Source organism: Mesocricetus auratus, unplaced genomic scaffold, assembly GCF_017639785.1.
Source record: "Mesocricetus auratus isolate SY011 unplaced genomic scaffold, BCM_Maur_2.0 Super-Scaffold_100004, whole genome shotgun sequence".
NCBI classification, from domain to species: Eukaryota; Metazoa; Chordata; class Mammalia; order Rodentia; family Cricetidae; genus Mesocricetus; species Mesocricetus auratus.
Genome location: NW_024429189.1, coordinates 54477436 through 54498537, shown reverse-complemented (window position 1 = coordinate 54498537; position 21102 = coordinate 54477436). Strand labels below are relative to the sequence as shown.

The following is a 21102-nucleotide window of genomic DNA, read 5'->3' as shown; positions in this document are numbered from 1 at the left end:
AATGTTAAAATGCACAAAATGAAAGTACAAATTTCATTAATTATTTCATTTTTACCTTATATGCAATTTAATCATTTGTGAGTATTTTATGAAAATAATTTTAGGTCCCACTATCACAATCACTTATAAAATACAAAGATTTTTTGAAGGATGAACAGGAGGAGGAAGAGGAGGAGGAGGAGAAGAGAGAGAAGGAGGAGGAAAAGAAGAACAAGAACAAGAACAAGAGGAACAAGAAGAACAAAAACAAGAATAACAAGAACAAGAAGACGAACAAGAACAAGAAGAACAACAACAAGAAGAGAGAATGATCATCAGGAGGAAGAAAATTTGAAGTTGGAATAGTAGAAAGATGACAATGATTCTAGATGGAGTTGGTAAAAGATGGTGAATAAGATCACAAGACATGAACTTCTCAAAGTATTATATTTTAAAAAATCAGAAGGCCAAGTAAACCTCATTCTAACACAAATAATTTACCTACTTATGCTGCAAACCTTTGCTTTATAGAAAGGATACAAAGAAAAACCAACAAACAAAAGGCAACTTATTTTTTCTCTTTGTTATTAATTATATTTTTTAGTTTTTATTTTAGAAACAATCTTATTTTACATATCAATCCTCCATTCCCTCGCTCTCCCATCCTCCCATGCCCCTAACCAACCTACCAACCCATCCTCCACCCACTCCCCAAAGATAGTGAGGCCTTCCATGGGGGATCATCAAAGTTTGCTACATCATTTAGGGGAGGGCCTAGACCCTCTTTCATGTATCTGGGCTGCACTAGTGTTCCTCCATATGAAATGATTCTCAAAGTCCATTTTTGCACTAGGTATAAACACTGGTTCCACTGTTAGAGGTCCCATAGACTGCCCAGGCCTCCTAGATGGCACTCACATTCAGAGGGCTTGATTCAGTGTAACGCTGGTTCCCCCAGCTTTATGACTGGGGTCCCTGTGCTCTAACTAGGTCAGGTCAACTGTTTCTGTGGGTTTCTCCAGCACAATCTTGGCTCCTTTGCTCATCCCTCCTCCTTCTCCACAGCTGGATTCCAGGAGTATGGCTCACTGTTTAGCTGTGGGTGTCTGCTTCTGCTTCCATCAGCTACTGGATGAAGGCTGTAGGATGACAATTAAGGTAGTCATCAATCTCATTATAGAGGAATGGCATCAAAGGGGGCATCTCCACTACTACCTATTTTCTTAGTTGGGATCATCCTTGTGGATCTCTGAACATTTCCCTAGAGCCAGATTTCTCTTTAAATCATTACTGGCTTCCTTTATTAAGGTATCTCTATTCCTCCCCTCTCTCAGTCTTCTTGATCCCTCTTGTTCTCCTCTCACCTCCTCTTCTCCCATTCTCTTTTTCCTACCTACCTCCCCTCTACTAACCTCAAGTATTTATGAGACTAGTTCATGTGTATGAAAGTCAGAATCATATCTAATTCCACAATGTCTAATTGTATTTCATTCCCAAACTAGGAGAAAGTACCTTTAGTGGTCCTCAACTTATATAATTATTCATATCATAAAATACTAACTTTCTTTCCTTAATAACACACTTGCAATTTCCAAAAATAAGGATTGGAAATAAACTATGTAAGTTATAATTATATAAATACTAATGGTTCTGCTTTATAAAATATGTAATTTAAAGTGAATACATTATGAAATAAAACATATGGGCTAAATCTGAATTTTTATTCAATAAATAAATTTAAGGATACATTAGAGAATTATTAAAAATCACATAAAATTATACATTAACATAATTAAAATATAATATGCATGAAATCTAAAATAGTTATGCCCTAACACAAGTGAATTTTGCACTTAAATGACTTGACAGATGAAGGGTAATTTTTAATATTTCTGAAATATAAACTTGACAGTTCTCAGAATCCCATAATTACCCTGATTGTACAGGTACATTTCCAACTAGATTGAATTTATTTCAGTTAAACCAGAAAATGTATTATTATGGAGGGTTCAAATTAATTAAAAATAAAAGTGAAAATATAAGGAATTGTGGACACACTTTTCTTTGGGGTGCCAGCTCACACACACGATAAAATAAAAACAAACAATCCAGAGACATATAAATTATGAAAGCTAGGCTTATGTTAGGCTTGTTTCTAATTAACTCATAACTTAAATTAACCCAAATCATATTAATTTTCCTTTTGCCTAGAGGATTTATTACTTCACCTCAGTGATATTCTCTGCTCTGATAAGCACAATGATGTGATGAAGAATTAGAATTGAAATATTCACATTCTATTACATTGAATTTCATGTCTTTTAGTTAAAATTAACAAGTTTATAGTTGATTTTTCACTTGTATATATTCTTATGTATCATTCATTCTATATCTAGTTAAAAACTTGAAGAAAACATTGTCAAATTTTACACAATTTTCATATTTTTACTTTTCAGTATATTTAAAAGCATAAAAATGTCAAGAAATCAGAGAAACACCACACTTTACAATTGCAACAAACAGCATAATATACCTTGGGGTAACCCTAACTAAACAAGTAAAAGACCTGTATCATAAGAACTTTGAGCTTTAAAGAAAGAAATTAAAGGAAATACCAGAAAATGGAGCGATATCCCATGCTCTTGGACAGGTAGGACTAACATAGTAAAAATGGCAATCTTGACAGAAGCAATCTACAGATTGAATGCTATCCCCAATAAAATCCCAGCATAATTCCTCACAGACCTTGAAAGAACAAGTCTCAACTTTATATAGAAAGACAAAAGACCCAGGATAGCCAAAACAACCATGTTCAACAAGACAATGTCTGAAGACATCACCATCACTGACTTCAAGCTCTGTCCTGAAAACAGGTTGGTATTGGCACAAAAATAAACAGGTTAACCAAAGAAATGGAATTGAAAACCCTGATATTAACCCATACACATATGCACACTTGGTTTTTGACAAATAAGCTAAAATTATACAATGAAAAAAAGAAGGCATCTGTTGGGGAACTCCTGTTATTTGCCTGTGCATTTGTCAATAAAGTACTGTCTGGCCAATAGAAAACCTAGATAGGAGGGACTAGGAGTCGAGGAGGATTCTGGGAAGGGGAAACACAAGAGAGTCAACATGTGACACCATGGGGGTAGGACGCCGGGAACTATTCTCCAGTAAGAAACATACTTAGATTAACAATTATGAGGTAATTACTTAAGGCAGAGCTAGCCAGTAAGAGACAAACAAGGCCAACAGCTTCATAATTAATATAGCCTCCTGTGTGTTTATTTGGGACTCATGCGGATCTAGAACCAGGCTGGCGCGGCAGAGCCCAGGTGACTGGCGGGGGATAAACCAAAGCGGCTAGCAAAAGAAAAAGCTTCTCTTAACAGGCATCTTCAACAAATGGTGCTGGCATACCTGGATGCCAGCATGTAGGAAACTGCAGATAGATCCATGTGTATCTCCATGCAAAAAACCTAAGTCCAAATGGATTAAAGACCTCAACATAAATCCTGTCACACTTAACCTTTTAGAAGAGAAAGTGGGAGGTACCATTGAACGAATTGGTACAGGAAACCGTTTTCTGAACACAGCACCAGTAGCACAGACAGTGAGATCAACAGTTAATAAATGGGACCTGCTGAAGCTGAGAAGTTTCTGCAAGGCAAAGGACACAGTCAACAAGACAAAAAGGCAGCCCACAGAATGGGAAAAGATATTCAAGGTATTCAATAACCCCACATCTGACATAGGGCTGATCTCCAAAATCTACAACGAACTCAAGAAGCAAGTCTCCAAAGAACCTAAGGATCCAATTAAAAAGTGGTCTACAAAACTCAATAGAGAATTTTCAATAGAGGAAACTAAAATGGCTGAGAGACACTTAAGAAAGGGTTCGACATCCCTAGTAATCAGGGAAATGCAAATCAGAAGTCACAACTTGTTAAAATTACTTTTTGAAGATTTCACACACAAGTACTATATTTTCATCATCTCCCTTTCACTCTCTGTTCTCCAGCTACCTCCATGCCCTTTAAATCCATGGCTTCTTATTTCATTATTATTGTTCTATATATAATACATTATGGATGCCATGTGGTATTGTAAAAGTGCCTAGGGCCTACTACTTAGGACTGTACAACATTTAATAATACCTGTAAGAACTAAAATATACAAAAATTAATCAAAACACATGTTTTGTGTGTTATTTCTCATATGTTAATCATTGTTATTATTTTCTAATATATTATCTCACCTGGGATCAGTATACTGATCAATCAATTAATATGTTATTTTGCCAATTTTAAACATTAGGTCCCAAAAGATCAACCATAGCATAATTGCTGTCTGTGGAATACCATTATATTTCTGGCTCAATTTATATAGAATTATGTCATTAATGGAAAATATTGAATAGTGCCAAGATATTCATGAAATACATTTAAATAGTCAGTAAAATTAAGAACTTCTGGCATACACACAACTTGCCTCAAGGTACACCAGACTCACTTACTGGGAATTTTTTAAAGTATTATTTATAAAATAAAACATTCAAAGATAGCTGGATAGGCAAAGGGGGTTTAAAGGAAGAAACATTTTCTCATTGGTTAAAGAGGTCCAAGAATTTATTTAGTGTTTCTATTGATTGCTTGTTACATGTTAAGTAATGGGTCACATCTAACTATTAAATTTTCTTGGTAGAAGTTAGATGTATTTCAGAGTTGCACACCAAACTTAGAAGAATTATCTGTGAGTATTCCAGTGTATACTATTGGGGTAGGTTTATTTTCAATCAAGTGCTTGTCTTTGAATTTGCTTATGATAAATTGAGATATCTGTGGAATATGGAAAATTAAAAGTATATGTAGTCAAATACATATGTATGCTTGAAGTTGGAGCAGGCATGTAGTATAGAAATCTATACCTTTGCTTCACCAGGAAAAGAGTAGCTGTTGTCTCCTAGTGGTACATTACAATCTCTAAAAAGAATGTACTGTATAATGTGAATTGGTAGATGAATATAAGGGTCTTAATCAAAACACAAATAAAAGAATCTGAGCCACTAAAACAAAGATGCTAAGAAAAAAGTAAAAGTGCAGGAATTTAGGTAAAGAATAACCAAAATAGTCATTGTTTCAGTGTGAAAGGTGATGTTAATGGCCTAATCTAATAAGCTTCTAATAAGAAACCATATTGTAGTTGGGAAGAAGGAAAGTGATGGTGAACTTGGAGATGACAATTACTTGAACTTCTGAGAGCAAATGCTGGACTATGATAGACAGAGATATGTGGTGAATTATTTCTGTTGTGGACTTGATTAGACTTGGGACTGGTTATTACAGTGTTTCCAACATGCGGAACCTAAAGAAGGAGGATCCATCTCTAATATAGTGATACCATTCCATAAACTGGTATGCCAGACTGAATAAAATGGTTAAAATGTGACAGAGACTTGCCTTTTTATGTGCTGCACAAGAAAAATAATGGCAACAATGCACAAATTTATTTGAGGGATATAGATTTGAGATACATTGGCTTTTTCTGGAAGACTAGGACTAAAAGGGTAAAAAGAAGAACATAGCTGTTAAGTGTAAAAGTAAAATGATGCATGGAAGGGAATACTGGGAAGATTTTGTGTATAGTTTAAGCTAATGAAAAAAACTTGAATAATTACAATAGGAGAAAAAATATAGGGACAAATATAAGAACAAAATATAGGTGCACGAATAAATTTTGTTTAAGTACATGCATCTTTCCACCACAAGAAGCTGGAAAGAATTCAGGGGAAGTGAATAGTTTGTGGGATGTCTGACAGTAAGATGTAAAGATTGAAGTCTCTTTCCTCCTATTGGAAGTGATTCCATCTACAGAGAAACCAGAAGCTGACAATGACTGATTCTGAAGGTAGAAAGTGTAGAACAGTTCACTTTTGGGCAAATGTTAAACAACGTTCTTGCTTGCTCAAATAAAACGTGAAAGCCATGAACAATTATACTGAAGTTCGGCTTTAGTAGAGTTCAGGTCCCAAAGAGGATGTATGGAGTTGGTGGGGGAAGAAAGGGACAAATGCACATCTGAGAGTTCAGAAGCTCTCTCAATCACAGAGATTCTTTATTTACATTGCAGATTGACTACATAAGTCATTTGGCAAGCATCAGAGCCCTGGCTTTCTTTTCCACTTTTTTGTTAAACATCTAGGGTGTAAAGCAAAGTGCAAAATAGACAGCCTTATCTGAAACAACATCTTTAAACTGCATCTGTCAAATCAGGAAGTAACAAGTTTTTCAGGGTCTGCATAGCATAGAACCTTCTATTTTTACAGCCTGTGTCCATCTTGGCTATCAGTAGGGTTATGATATGTTAGGCAATCTGCAGTTATTTTTAAATTAACCAAGTTACATGTAGAATCATTTCATATTTTCTAAAATGCAAGATTTACAAAATGTCTCCTAAAAAGTATTTAACTGACTGATTATAGCATTTTCTGTTTCTTGGTCTTATAATAGGACCCTGTTCTTTTTATACATTCCCAGAAAGGTTCTGCTATCTCATTCATTTTGCCATCATTATTCCTATTCCTTCTATATAGGCTCCAGGATAGGCCAGTGGATATATTTGTAACTGCTTGTATTCAGAGCTGAGCAAGACACAAGGAAGATTATTTCTATTGTGACTCTCATTTTAGGCTATAACTCCATTTCTTCAAAGTTTTCTCTTGGGAACATGAATATATTTCCCCAGAAGCTACATAATCAGCAAACTCCCCATTTTACATTCAACTGCTCCTAAAAGTGAAAGCAAAAACAGCATGCCTGTGACTGAATGACTTAGTAAAGTTTCTCTGGAACTCAAGGACTTGAGGACTCAAGCCATCCTTGTGCCATGGCCTGCACTACAGTTCAAATATCTGACAAACATCTGAACTTGAGAATCGTGGAGACATGACAATTTTATATACTGGAAAAGGTATTTGCAGTAATTAGTCATGTACTTAAGCTGTGTAGTGTAAACACTAAGAAAAGGAAGCAACTAACTAAAAGTTAATGGAGTTCAAAGTATAAATATGAGCAAATGAAAAATACACTATCATAACTAAAGCAAAAAGAGTAGGCCAAATATTGTGAATATACATTAATACTTTAATTTTGAACACTTATCGTTTGACTATTTTTCAGACAACACATTTCAAAATGGAGGTCTGGAAACGGGAAGGTCAGACAGAATTGTGATGAGGTTGCTCAGATGAAGGTATCAAAAGCTTTGTTTTAAACAAGAGCTGTGTGTGTTGCAGATTGTAGACTTGTGAAAGAATAATCCACCTTGAAAGAGGTAAGTTAAAAAGCAAACAAGATTTCGGTATAAACCATCTATACACTATAAAATAATAGGTGTGAAATAATGCTTCAGGTCTCAGGAACACATTAGGTTAGCCTGGGGCAAAACCTCTGTGTTCACAGAGGTTTACAGCCTCTGTGAAAAGGACTTTTATCTTCAACTTTAAATTGGGATTGCATAATCCAGGTGTGATGATTCCTATTTAAATGTTTTATGAAGGCAATCTATAAGGTTGTCCTTCTGTACACTGTGTGAATATATGTTGCTATGATTGGTATAATGAGCAAGCTGACTGACCAATAGCAAGGTAGGATGAAGTTTGGTGGGACAATCAAATAGAGGATGCTTACATGAAGATGGGCAGAGTCAGAGAGATGCCAGCCAACCTCTGAGGTAACAAGAAGTAAGCCATCTGGAAGAGGTTATATAAGAAATATGGGTTAATGTCAATGTAAGAGCCAGTTAGTAACAAGTCTGAGCTATTATTGGCTGAGAATTATAATTAGTACAAGCCTCTGTGAGTTTATTTGAGAGCAACTGAGCTACAGGAAGAATCCACCTATATTGGAGTGATAGTGCACTTATAGCCTCTGTGAAACAGAATCTTTGTCATCAACTTTAAACTAGGATTACAGAATCCGGATGTGATGATTCTTTTTTTACAATAATCTAGTGAAGAAACTTGAAAACTATTAGCTTTGTGTGTTGTGCTGTGCTGTGTGTGTGTGTGTTGTATTCATATGAGAGTGACTGTACAGTCCTTCAGTGAACACACATTCAGAAACCAACCAGGATAGCAGATGGCTTTGTCTATCTCTCCCCTCCTATTACCCAGGGGCAGGGTTTCTCATGGAACCACAAGATAACCAGTTTTTCTTTTTTGTTTTTGTTTTTTGTTTTGTTTCCTTTTTCTGCTAGCTTGACTAGGCAAAATCTCCATGGATATTACTGCTTCTGCTTCCCAGTTCTGGTGTTAGAGGCATGCAACACTATATGCACTGTTTGTTTTTGTTTTGCTTGTTTTGTTTTGTTTTACATAGGTTCTGTGATTTGAATTCATTCAACAATTTACTTATCCCTGGCTCATTTTAAAGAGTCAGTAATCTGCTTCTACATTTAAAGGTTCATTAAGAAAGTTCCTATTTGCTGCTTTGTAGTCAATCATGATAAATATGATTTATTTATTTTTCTTTCTAGTAACCTTAAAAACATTTCATTGTAGCAATAACACATGCATACTATATAAATATATCTGAATGCATACAAACACACATATAAATATAGAACATACATACACACATACATTTATGATATATATTCATATCCACTTAATATGCAAATTCTGCATAATTGTTAAATAAATTTGAGAATAGTAGATACAAAAATAATTTTAAAATTAAAAAATCGTCCAAGACATGTGGTAATGATATCATCAATAACTCAAAATCTGTTGAGAGTCTTTCATATAACAGTTTCTAAAGTCAATATTTTAAATGTGTATTTACAATTAAAATATTCCAGAGGAAGGGATGGAAATTTCTAAAAATATGTTCAAGTTAACATCAATGGCATATATTATATTCAAATAACTGTAATTTTTCTTACTATGAAGATATAGATAGAAGACAGATTATTGATAGAGATAGATGATAGATAGATAGATAGATGATAGCATATCTATACAAAACTATAAAAGACCATTTTTCCTCCTATAAAAAATCTCTGTAGATTCCCACTTGGAAATTCTAAACTGGAAAAAAATTTTTCTGTAAAAGATGAATTGATGTGAAGATAGTCCTCAGAATATCTTGAACATAAGATCAATAAATCAGAGTTAACTCCTGGCTTCTACAAGATTATAGTCAAAGGAAGACAGTCTGGAATACTGCTGTGTGGGCTCTTTAGCAGGAACATTTGTACAGTCTATGGCTCAAGGCAACAGTTCGGAAGTGTCTGTATTTATCCTTGTGGGGCTGACAGATGATCCAGACCTTCAGGTCATCCTCTTTTCTGTGTTTCTAGTCATCTACTTAACTACTGTCATGGGAAATCTAGGACTGATTGTGTTAATACAAATCAGTCCTCAGCTGCACACACCTATGTACTTTTTTCTCAGCCACTTGGCTTTTGTTGATTTCTGTTATACATCTTCAGTTACCCCAAACATGGCTATAAATTTTCTTCGAGAAGTCAGAAGTATAACTTTCTATGCATGTGCCACTCAGGTGTGCTGTTTCATCACCTCTGTTGTTTGTGAAATGTACTTGTTGTCAATCATGGCCTATGATCGGTATATGGCAATCTGGAACCCTCTCCTCTATGCAGTCCTCATGCCTAGGAAACTCTGTCTTCAGATGATCACCAGCACATACGTTTATGGATTCACTGTAGGGATTGCACAGGCAGTGGCAACCTTCCGCTTGTCTTTCTGTGGCTCCAATGTGGTCAACCACTTCTACTGTGATGATGTTCCTTTAGTTGCTCTGGCCTGTTCTGACACTCATGTCAAGGAACTAATGTTACTAATCATTGCCGGCTTCAACACCCTTTGCTCTCTGGTGATTGTGGTCATTTCTTATATCTTCATTGTCTTTGCCATCCTGAGGATTCATTCTGCTGATGGAAGAAGGAAAACTTTTTCTACCTGTGCATCTCACTTGACCTCAATCACCATATTTTATGGGACAATCATTTTTATGTACCTGCAGCCCAAGTCAAGCCATTCTCTGAACACAGATAAATTTGCTTCTGTGTTTTATGTGGTAGTGATTCCCATGTTAAACCCACTGATCTACAGCTTGAGAAATCAAGAGGTAAAAAGTGCCCTGAAGAGAATTATTGATAAATTATCTTTGTCTACCCATTAATCCAAGAAAGACTGGGGAGTAGTCAGAAGACAAATTTAATCTTGTCTTAGTTGAAGCGACAATGTTCATTGGCAGAGCTTCGCAGTTCATACTGAGCTTTGTGACTTATTGAAATGGCATTGATATATGTATATGTGTAAGTACGCATATTTGTATGTATCTGTATGCTTGTGTGTGTGTATTTTGTATGTGTACATGTGTGTATGAGTGTATCTGTGTATGCATATATGTGTGTGTATCTGTAACCTATGATGAAACTCAGTCTTGCATATGATGTAGTAGAGTTTTATTAGTGATCTACACACATCTCTAACTGTCAAAATTGATGTCAATCTTCATTAGCCATATCTTCATCATTAACTGTAAGTTTACAATGAACATATACATTTACACATGCACATGCACACACACACACGCACACACACACACATGTTTCATCAGTTTATATACTATATGGAACTGGGTCCTTTTTGAAGTTTGTACAATATTGAGCACCTCAACTTGCATTGTAACAGATCAATATCTTTCATGTATTCCAAGTTAATATGTAGATAATCTCAAAGTAGTAAAAGTAGAAATATAAAAATATTTCTGGATCTTTTGTTTAATTACCATGTAATTATATAAAGCATGTATTTTGCCTGGCTTTAGGTAGTTGTGTAATAACTAGTTGTGAAGTAGTTGGAAATGGTATTCCTCCCTTTAAAATAACATGAAAGCATTAAATTGTAGGCTAAGTTTTAAACACTAAGGGAATGGAGAGATGGATACATATGAGAGGGCAATATACTTGGGAGGATGGGGCGGGCTCATTTTACTCATCGCATCCACCTATAGAAATGGTTCAGTCATTAAGAGCATTTGTTACTCTTGCAGAGGATCTGTGCTCAATCCTTTGCATCCACATGGCAGGTAACAACCATCACAACCATCAGTTCCAGAGAATCTGATGTTCTTTTTTGGTCTCTGAAGACAACAGGCACATATATGCTGGACACATATTCATTCAGGTAGAAAGCTCTCCCAGGTAAAATAGAAATAAGCCAGTATTTTTAAATCAATATACTTATGATGCAATATCAAATAAAGTAGTGAGTGAATTGATAAATGTTCAATAATTGTAGCAAGGCTAACATATAGTAATGAGTGAATAACTATCAAATATTGTATAATACTGTAATTTCTATAGGGAAATTTGATGTATCATACAGGAAGTGCTCTGTTCTTTTCATGTCACTACAATCCACCTAATAAACTGAAAAAAACACTATTTGTACATTGAAAATCTTACATAAAGTACATCATTTTAACATAAAGATGCACAAATGTCTGCTCTGTATTTTGCTCAGATTAGACTACATTTTCACTTGCAGATAAAATAAAGCAAAACAAGAGGAGATAAAGTTTGTTACATGAAAATGGACTAAGGATACTTCATATCACTGACCACAGCAATTTAATATTGAACCATTAAGATGGTTTATTCATCAACATATTTATTCATTATTTAAATCTTCATATTGTTCATGGTAAAATGATTATCTTTGATTCTCTTGTATACAACTGTACCATTTTATAATGTAAGCCTATGAATAGAAAATTAGCATTCAAATCTTTCTAAAAGAAGGTATCCTGACCACAAAAATTGTTCTTCCTAAAAACTCACAATTTTAGTGTTTAAATGGGCTGTATAATTTTTCTTCATGGGACCTGATTCTCAGAAATCAACATCAAACCCCCACTTGTGTCATATATGCATCTATATTGACATATGCACATGAACTTACAAATAATGATAATAATAAATTAATATTTTATATTAAAAACATTAATAGTGCCTCATGCAGGGGTATAAAATGTTAAGCATTTATTTAAATATACATTGAGTCAAAATGAGAGTGCTAATTTTGATAGTTTGAGTAAGGGGCCACTTATAAAGTTAAGCTTTGCTCTTAAGAAAAATTCCAGACACAATTTAGGGACTGTGTCACCTGCTCTGGAATAAGCTTAGTAATATGGCTATTAAGTAGCTAAGGTCTTTTGGAGAATTTCCAGAAAAATCCTTGGTTTACATTAGTATGTGATTGTTAACAAATGGGACCCAAATATAAAAACTCCAGCCCAATGTTTAAGGATTACTGAGGAAAGTAATTCTATGAAGATAACAGATACAAAAAGACTAAGAAAACCAAAGTCTTCAATTAGCAATAAACACTGTGAAGACTTGTATCTCTGTTAGAAACCATGTGAATTATTTAGCTCTGTCATATTTGTAACAAGTAAATGTATTGTGTTCATCTGTCCATATAAATAGGTGAAATATCAAACAAAGTAATAAAGGTAACCAGTTCCTCTGTTGTGACTACTTAAAAACCAAGTCGTCCATGGTGGTTGAGCCTGAATCCAAGAGCTTAGAGGTTGAGGCAAGAAAATCACAAGTTTAAAGTTACTTCGTTGGAAACTACACTGGAATACATGGATACATAGCATGTCTCAATAAATCATGCAAAGTAAAGCAAATGGGCTCAGAGAATTGGTTGAACTCACAATGATGACAGCACTTTGTAGAGGGGTATCTGACTCACCTACAAAGTAAGTACAGAAGTTACTACCAAAGGTTAGTAACTTTCAGATTACCTTATGAAATGGCTTTTAGTATGATAATCTTATAAAATGGAAAATGATAGGACAATAGTAACTGACTGCTATAATTAATTTTCTGAAATATGTGAACATTATATACACATTTACTGAATCACTGGTTTTCATTTCATATTATGATCTACAAGTGTATGTGGAAAAATATACCTGTATTCACTCTGTGGAGTGTAATTTGAACATGTGCATGCCACTTGGTTTGTCTGTCCAGACTTTAAGAACTTGGATAGTGTCCTTTTTTGTTGGTGGTGGTTAGTTGGATTGATTCAGGATCTCACTATGCTGCCCAAGCTGGCTTCAAAAATACAGTCTTCTGGCATTTGTATCCTAAGTGTTAGGTTACACTTATGCACCACCCCATCTATCAGTAAAATATACCTATAATATTAATTTCCCATGATCTACTTGGATCCTCACAAAAAAGTCTAAGTTTGTTCAAATAACAAAGTCATTTTCAACTGCATGGGAAAAAATACAATTTAAAGTGTGATTTATTTTTCTGCTCATATATAACAAAACATGATGTTATTATTTTCTTAACTTCAATATTTTTAAGGTTTCATATCCTTTATCTAAAGCTTTCTTTGAGGCTTCTTTCACCTCTTTGTTTCTTAGACTGTAGATGAGGGGGTTCAACATGGGGATCACCACTGTGTAAAACACTGAAGCCATTTTGTCTGTGTCCAGGGAGTGGTTTGATTTGGGCTGCAGATACATGAAGATGAGAGTGCCATAGAAAATAGTAACAGCCACCATGTGGGAGCCACAGGTAGAGATGGCCTTTCGTCGACCCTGGGTAGAGCGGATTCTCAGGATGGCAGCAATAATAAAGAGGTAGGAGGTGAGGACTATGGATGAGGAACAGATCATATCAAAGCCAGCAAAAGCAAAGATGAGAATTTCCTTCATGTGTGTGTCTGAGCAGGACAGAGCTAAGAGGGGAAGATCATCACAGTAAAAGTGGTTGATTACATTAGGCCCACAGTAGGTCAAGCGGAAGGTGATGATTGTATGGAAAAGGGCAACTAGAAAGCTGTACACATAAGGAACTGCCACTAGTTGAATGCACACTCTCTTTGACATCAGTGTTGAATAATGCAGGGGGCTGCAGATGGCCACATAACGATCATAAGCCATAGAGGCCAGAAGGAAACACTCTGTGATCATGAAGGTAAGAAAACAGCCCAGCTGTGTAGCACAAGCATGGAAAGGGATGGTGTTGCACTCCACCACAAAGTTCACCATCATCTTTGGTGTGATGGCAGATGAGTAACAGAGGTCAACAAAGGCCAGGTGACTGAGGAAGAAGTACATAGGTGTGTGGAGTCGAGAATCAACCCTGATTATAACAATCAACCCAAGGTTGCCTAGGACTGTGACCAGATAGATTGTCAAAAACATCACAAAACATGGGGCTTGGAGTTCTGGCCGATCTGTAATTCCCTTGAGGATGAACTCAGTGACATAGGAGATGTTAACTTCTGCCATTGATTCTGGAGGATGGTGTGGATTTTACTGCAGGTGAAGAATAAAAATGACATTTCTCAGTGTCCCAGTCAGTCTTAGGGGCAGTGTGTTCTTGCTTTGTAAAGTGTCACCATCACAGCAGTAAACACATACTTCATTGACAGTTCTCTGTTCTTGCTTCAGGGATAAGAGTCATTTTGTACAGGACAAACTTCTAAAGAGTTATTCTGCTTTTTATCTTTAAAAATAATGGAAATGATTGTTAAAATAAACATAATATGTTATAAAATATGTGCAGAAATGAATAAAAGTTCATATTTTACTGTCAGTTTGGTTTTGAAAAGGTAAAAAGAAGGCATTAAAAATACATAACTTGAAAGTAGAATTTAATTTATTGTCTCTAATTATTATCCTGTACTTTCATCATAAGACATATAGAGGATATATCAAGATAATTTTTATACTAGTAAATAAATATGGTTTTATATATTGCATAGTTATTCATTTTCAATATCCTTTTAATTTAGAGATGAAATAAGTTATCCTATAGAAATGGAGAGAAATTTCATCAGAAATTTGCACATTGGACATTTTAAAAATGCTGTCTTCAAATATTTCACACATTTATAGAGTATATCTTAATCATATATATGCCACCTACACTTTCCCTTCAAATTTGCCCTGTCCTCTCAACACATCTTGCCCCTAAATTCATATATTCTTTTTTCCATAAGGCTCTGACTCAAATTAACTCTGGGGTAAATCTCTGCTGCTTGGATAAACTGCCAGAGGCTTGTTATTATAGTAGTTAGTATTTTGCATGGAGTCATAACTGATCGTGTTGGAAAGAGTAATGATAACATTTTTAACACAGAAATGTAAAACATGCAATTTCATTCAAATTTAAAATTCATCATATTCTTAAGCCTATCACCCACAAAGTAAATATATTTCAGATAGTTCATAAAATAAGCTATTCTAAATTATATATGCATATGTGCATGTGTCTTTATCCATAAATATGTGTCAATGTACTTAAATAGTTAAAAATACCCCTAAAACTTGACTTGTTGAACATCTAACACATGTCAAGTAAATATTCCATTGTAAACATTTCATGACAATATGTTTAGTTGAGTGAGCACTTTTGATGTAATTTGAGAATAATGCAAGAAAAAAACCCTGAGCAGTAACTCCAACTCATTTATGTTGTCTTCATTTATGCACTATATTAAAATAAAACATCATGACCAAGGTAACATAAGAGAAAGCATTTAATTTGGGGCTTATAGTTCCAGAGGGTTAGAATCTAAGACCATCACAGAACAAAGAATGGCAGCACTCAGACAAGCATAGAGCAGGAGCAGTAGCTGAGAGTTTGTATCTCATCCATAGCATGAGGCAGAGTATTAAGTGGAATGGCTTGAGCTATTGAAAACTTAAATCCCACTCCCAGTCCCACATTTCCTCAATGAAGGCCACATTTCTTTAATCCTCTTAAGCAATTCTACCAAGTGCCAACTGTGGACCAGGCATTCAAATATATAAGCCAGCGAGGACCATTCTTATTCAAAAACCTCAATATGTCAATCTTAAGTGACTACAGCTTTTTCTATTGTAACTAAGGACTATTTCTATCTTATATTCTATTTAGCACCTTACATGAATTTGCTTAAGTATGTAAATTCATCCGAGTGTCTTGCATTTTCTGGACTGAAGATTGTTAATTGGCCCTGATTCACAATTGAAAAATAAAAGAAAAAGAAAGCAGGTAATATTAGTGGTCACATAGAGAGGACAGTTGAGTACTGGTATGGCTGTAGTCATTGTTTCCAGTCAACATTGTGCTTCACAGAGAATAGTGGCTTTCTCTTTCAGCTTTAATTTTGAGAAAATGGAACAAAACTAACATAAATTTTGTTTTTGTGTATCGTCTGATTTACAATTCCAGGTCATCTAAATCAATTCTAACTTTAAAAGAATTCTCTTGTTGTTGTTTTTTTTTATTCATTTCTTATACTGAAACAAATTGCCACTTCATTACTGTTTTGCCTAGCATTTCCAAATCTCTGTCAGTTTTTGATGTCATTGATATATTTTACATGGATTTTATGCAAAAACGAGTCATGTGTCATGCTATGTTGCAACATTCTTATAGAAACTTTTTCCTGCAGGCATTCCTGCACAGTAGTATTGCCTATTTTCTTTTTTAGGGAGCAGTGCAATACAACAGGAACCCTGGTCTTGAGGTGACATCCAGAGGTCATCATCTTTAAAATCCCCAGAATGTTTTATAAAGTACAGTGAGTTATATTTGTGAACCACAGCCTGTAGAACACTAGCTGGACTGGAAAGCAGGACTAAACCATGTTTTCAATTTCATTGCTTCTATATTTTTGTTATTTTTCTATCATATATTGGGATTATTTATGTCTCTACCAGGCTAGTGTTGTTCAAGTCAAAGATATGATAATTGTTATGAGTATATGATTAGTTTTGAGAGAGCAAATTACTTTCATTCCCTCACTTTCTTTATGAAACTGATTAACCAAAGAATATACTAGTATCTGTAGTATACATCTTTCTTCCATTTTGTACAACCCACCTTACTCTGCTTTAACACACAAAGTTCATATTTCTCATTAACCCCTAATTTATCTACAATCTATTTTTGTTGTTACTTTTCTTTTTTTTTTCTTTTTCTTTTCTGCTTCACACTTGCTTTGTCACTCAAGTTAGCACAACAAATGCATGATTCACATGCCCCAGTCTCCAGTGGGTTGAGGATGCATATATGTGTCACCATGCCCAGTAGCAAACCTATTCTATTATCTGTCATCCATCAGTCTGTCTATCTATCTATCTATCTATCTATCTATCTATCCATCCATCCACCCATCTATCATCTACCTATCCATTTGTGATTATGTGCATGCATATGTGTTTAGGTGCATCTCCCATAACACATTGTCTTAGAGATGACAGAACAAGTGGTTAAGAATCTGCATGGTTCTTCCACCTTATGGGTCCCAGGGATTGAATTCAGATAATCAAGTTAGGTGAAAAGCACTTTTAGTTGCTGAATCATCTGCCAGTCCCAAGGTCTATAAATATTTTTGTTTCTAAAAACTAAACATTTGGTTAATTCTTTTGGTCAAGGTATCAGAAATATGATATATATTTAATGAATAAGACAAATTTCAAACACACGTTAATTTTGGCTTTAAACATTCATGAAATTGAAAAGTCAGATTATTTTAATCAATTTAATTTATGCTTTTCTTTGTCCCTTTTCCTCTCATATGTATGTCTAAATGTATAAATATATATATCACATAAGAATTACCTATTATATGTTTCCTAAATTGTATTATAATTAGTTCACTGTATACAACTAATACTTAAAAACTCTAACTTATTTTTCCAGTATTGATTTACTTTGTTATTTTCTGTTCTCTACAGATTCTGTTTTGTCCGTTTATTTTCTCAAATATACATGTTGGGAAAAATAAATTTCACTTTAAATTAATTGCTCAATGATGTCAATTCTTTGGGACTTTTGCAAACTTTTAAATCTAACATAGCAGTAATTTTTGCACAGAAAAGTTACTTACCAATTTAAAAAAGAGGAAGTGACAACTCAGACAAACGCTTCTTGTTTTATGTGCTGTTTAGTATTACATCTACTCCTGGGGCTCTGATAGCATTTTCCAGGTCTCTACACACTATCTTCTTTCAGTGCTCTTTCTGCCTTTCCTTCTCGGGAGACTAGCAACTGAGTTACAGATTATATGCACAATGTAACAGGTGTTCAGTCTCAGTCAATTCTTCAACTCTAGCCAGCTCTACATAAGCCAAACATCTATGTATTATACTGACTGCCATAAAACATGCTGGAAAGCCCCAAGGTGAGATTTAGTTCTCAGTAGCCTTCATGAGAGCCAATAACATCTGACAGGCAATGTAAGGGTAAATAATGTCTCAATTAAATTATTTCACTTCAGATTTCAAAACTCATAACTTGAATTAATCGTTGTTTGAGAACTAAAAAAAAATAATTCCTCATATAGTCATGTATGCCTCTAATTGCAGAACTCAGAGGCCAAGACAGGTAGATTGCATGCTTGATGATTTCTTTCTTTGAAAAGAAAGAAGACAAAAAGATTAAGTAGTTTCTATCCCAATTGCTATAGGAATAAAGACCAAATATTAAAGTGATTGCTTTGTAAATATCTTTTCCAGCATTTAAATGGAAAGCTATGGTACTTATAACATGATTTCAGACATACTTCCTAATCATAAATCTCTCCTCCATTTATCACAGAATGCAAATTCTCTTTGATGAACATTATGGCAAAAAAAATATAAATTCTAAGAGATTACCCAGTTAGTTAACTTTAGGTCATTCAAGGAGTGTGTTTGGTGGGGAGATAGCACAGAGGAAGTGAGGGAAAGTAAGAGAGAGACAGAGAAGGGGTTAAAAAGTTAATTTAGGTAAAATGCACATTCTTATGAAAACTGCACAGACATGAAACTCGGAACTCAATTTGACTTCATTTACTTACACAGCTCACCAAATAGGAAACTTTTTAATGGGAAACTGGTGTGTACTGCTGAACTGGTTTTCACAGTGGTACCCAGACTCCATCCGACTTACCTCTTTGGCAATAAGCTTGGCTTCCAGGGAGCTCATTCTGAAGTTTTCTTGGTGATTTATTTCCTAGATCCCTTTAGATTTCAACCTCTCCTGAGGTACACTGAAGTTATTAAATGTCGTTATGTTTTTCACAGTGGAAAACAAGCTGTACAAATTACATAGAGGATTTTAAAGAAATCCCTTACCTAGAATCTTGAAGGGGCACTCTTGCAACATACCAATTAAATATTTCCTTTAAAGCAAATGTGAGCTCTACTACCAAAGAAAGCATAATGAAATGCAGAGTTTTGCTCATTATTGTTATGAAATTTGGCTCTATAAAATGAAAATTAGTAATTAGATTTTAGAAAATTCATATTTCCACAATTGTGAAATCAAGTAAAAGCATTACTTTTTTCAGGACATTTTTTGAAAAGAGTGAAGTAGTCAGCATATGTAAAGGGTTTAGTAAACTATAATTCATACAAAACTAAGAAAGTGGTAGTGTTATAAATAATAAGATAAGTCTAGTAATAAATCAAAAAAAAACAATTTCTACCACATTCAATCTCTAGCATGGTGCCTAGAAAAAATATTAAATATTTCCTATAAATATTCTATTACCTTTAATGATAATATTTGATGATTGTCTTTGAATGTTCCTCAGAATTAATTTGTATGGCTGTCTGTTTTCCTCGTGTGTGTGTGTGTGTGTGTGTGTGTCTTTGTATCTGTGTGTGTATGTCTATATCTGTGTCTATGTGACTTACTTTTCCAAAATGCTTATATTTTGTTAGCGTATATGCTAAATAAAATGTTCAGTTCATGTTTGAAACTGGATTTATTATCTTTTCTGACTAATTTGTATCTCTATACCTTCTTTATACAAATTCATTATAAAAATGCTACTTTCTTTACATACACTCATTTTGTAGGATGTTAGAGACTGCTATCTATCCATATAGAGTTTGTTTTTATAAATCAAAATTTTAAAGTAGAAATTCTGACTCATGGTAAACTTCAATTACAATTTTAAATTAAATATGTTATAAAATATGTACTAAATGTATATGTATAATTTTGCAAAGCAGATCTCAAACTGCAAATGCATATTGTAGTTATTTGCTGCCATTTCTTTCTCATAACCTCTTGCTCTTTTTAACTCCGTGGTCTACCTCTAACAAAAGCCAGCCCTGTCTACATTGTTAGGTTCTATTGAAAAACAAAATACTTTGCATTCTTGGCTGAATCCCACCTGAAATATAAAAATGTTATGGCTGGCTGTAGAAAAATGCAATTATATGCATACTTTTTACCCTGCACAAACTCAAACATAAATGGATCAAATACTTCAAATACAGTCAGACACAGTGATTTTGATAGAGAAAATGGGGAACAGTCTTGAACTTAATGGTACAGGAACAGACATTATGAATAGAACAGACATAGTACAGGTACTAAGAACAACAAATAGTAAATGGGACTACTACATGAAACTGAAAAGCTCATGAATGGTAAAGAACACTGTCATTTGGACAAAGTGGCAGCTTACAGAATGGGAAAATATTTTTTTCACCTACACATCATATATAGGAGTAATAAATAAAATAAAGTACAACCACAACAAACCTGGATGTCAAAAAAACAAATAACTCAATTTAAAATGTGCTACAGACATAATAGAAGGAGAATTCTCAATACAGGAAACACCAATGGCAGACAATCACTAAAGAAATGTTCAACATCCTTAGTCAAATGCAAATCAAATGATTTGTAGGGAAATGCAAATCAAACCTATTTTAAGATTCCATCTTAAATCAGTCTGAATGGAAAAGAAATAGATAGATGGATAGATAGATAGATACATACATACATACATACATACATACATACATACATACATACATATACACATACATAGATACTGCAAATTCATTCTACTGAGGATGTGATGTAAAGAGGAATACATCTCCATTGCTCGTGGTACTACAAACTTGCACAGCCTTTATGGAAAACAGTGTGGTAATCCTTCAAGAAGCTGGAAATACATCAAGATCCAACTATACTATCTTTAGTAATACACCCAAACATTTCATCATGCTACAAAGACACTTGTTCAGATATGTTCTTTGCTGCTATACTCCAATAGCCAGA

The 21102-nt window shown here is 34.4% G+C and overlaps 2 protein-coding genes across 2 annotated transcripts; one reads left to right on the top strand and one right to left on the bottom strand.

The window, feature by feature from the left end:
- Window positions 1-9245: 9245 nt before the first annotated feature.
- LOC101834862 (olfactory receptor 5AL1-like) lies at window positions 9246-10187 on the top strand. Its single transcript, XM_005065051.3, has one exon. It carries the CDS (start codon window positions 9246-9248, stop codon window positions 10185-10187), a length of 942 nt encoding a protein of 313 aa, XP_005065108.2.
- Window positions 10188-13373: 3186 nt separating this feature from the next.
- LOC101835116 (olfactory receptor 1038) lies at window positions 13374-14333 on the bottom strand. The gene has a single exon (XM_005065052.2). The coding sequence runs from the start codon at window positions 14331-14333 to the stop codon at window positions 13374-13376; it is 960 nt and encodes a 319-aa protein (XP_005065109.1).
- Between the last annotated feature and the right edge of the window lie 6769 nt (window positions 14334-21102).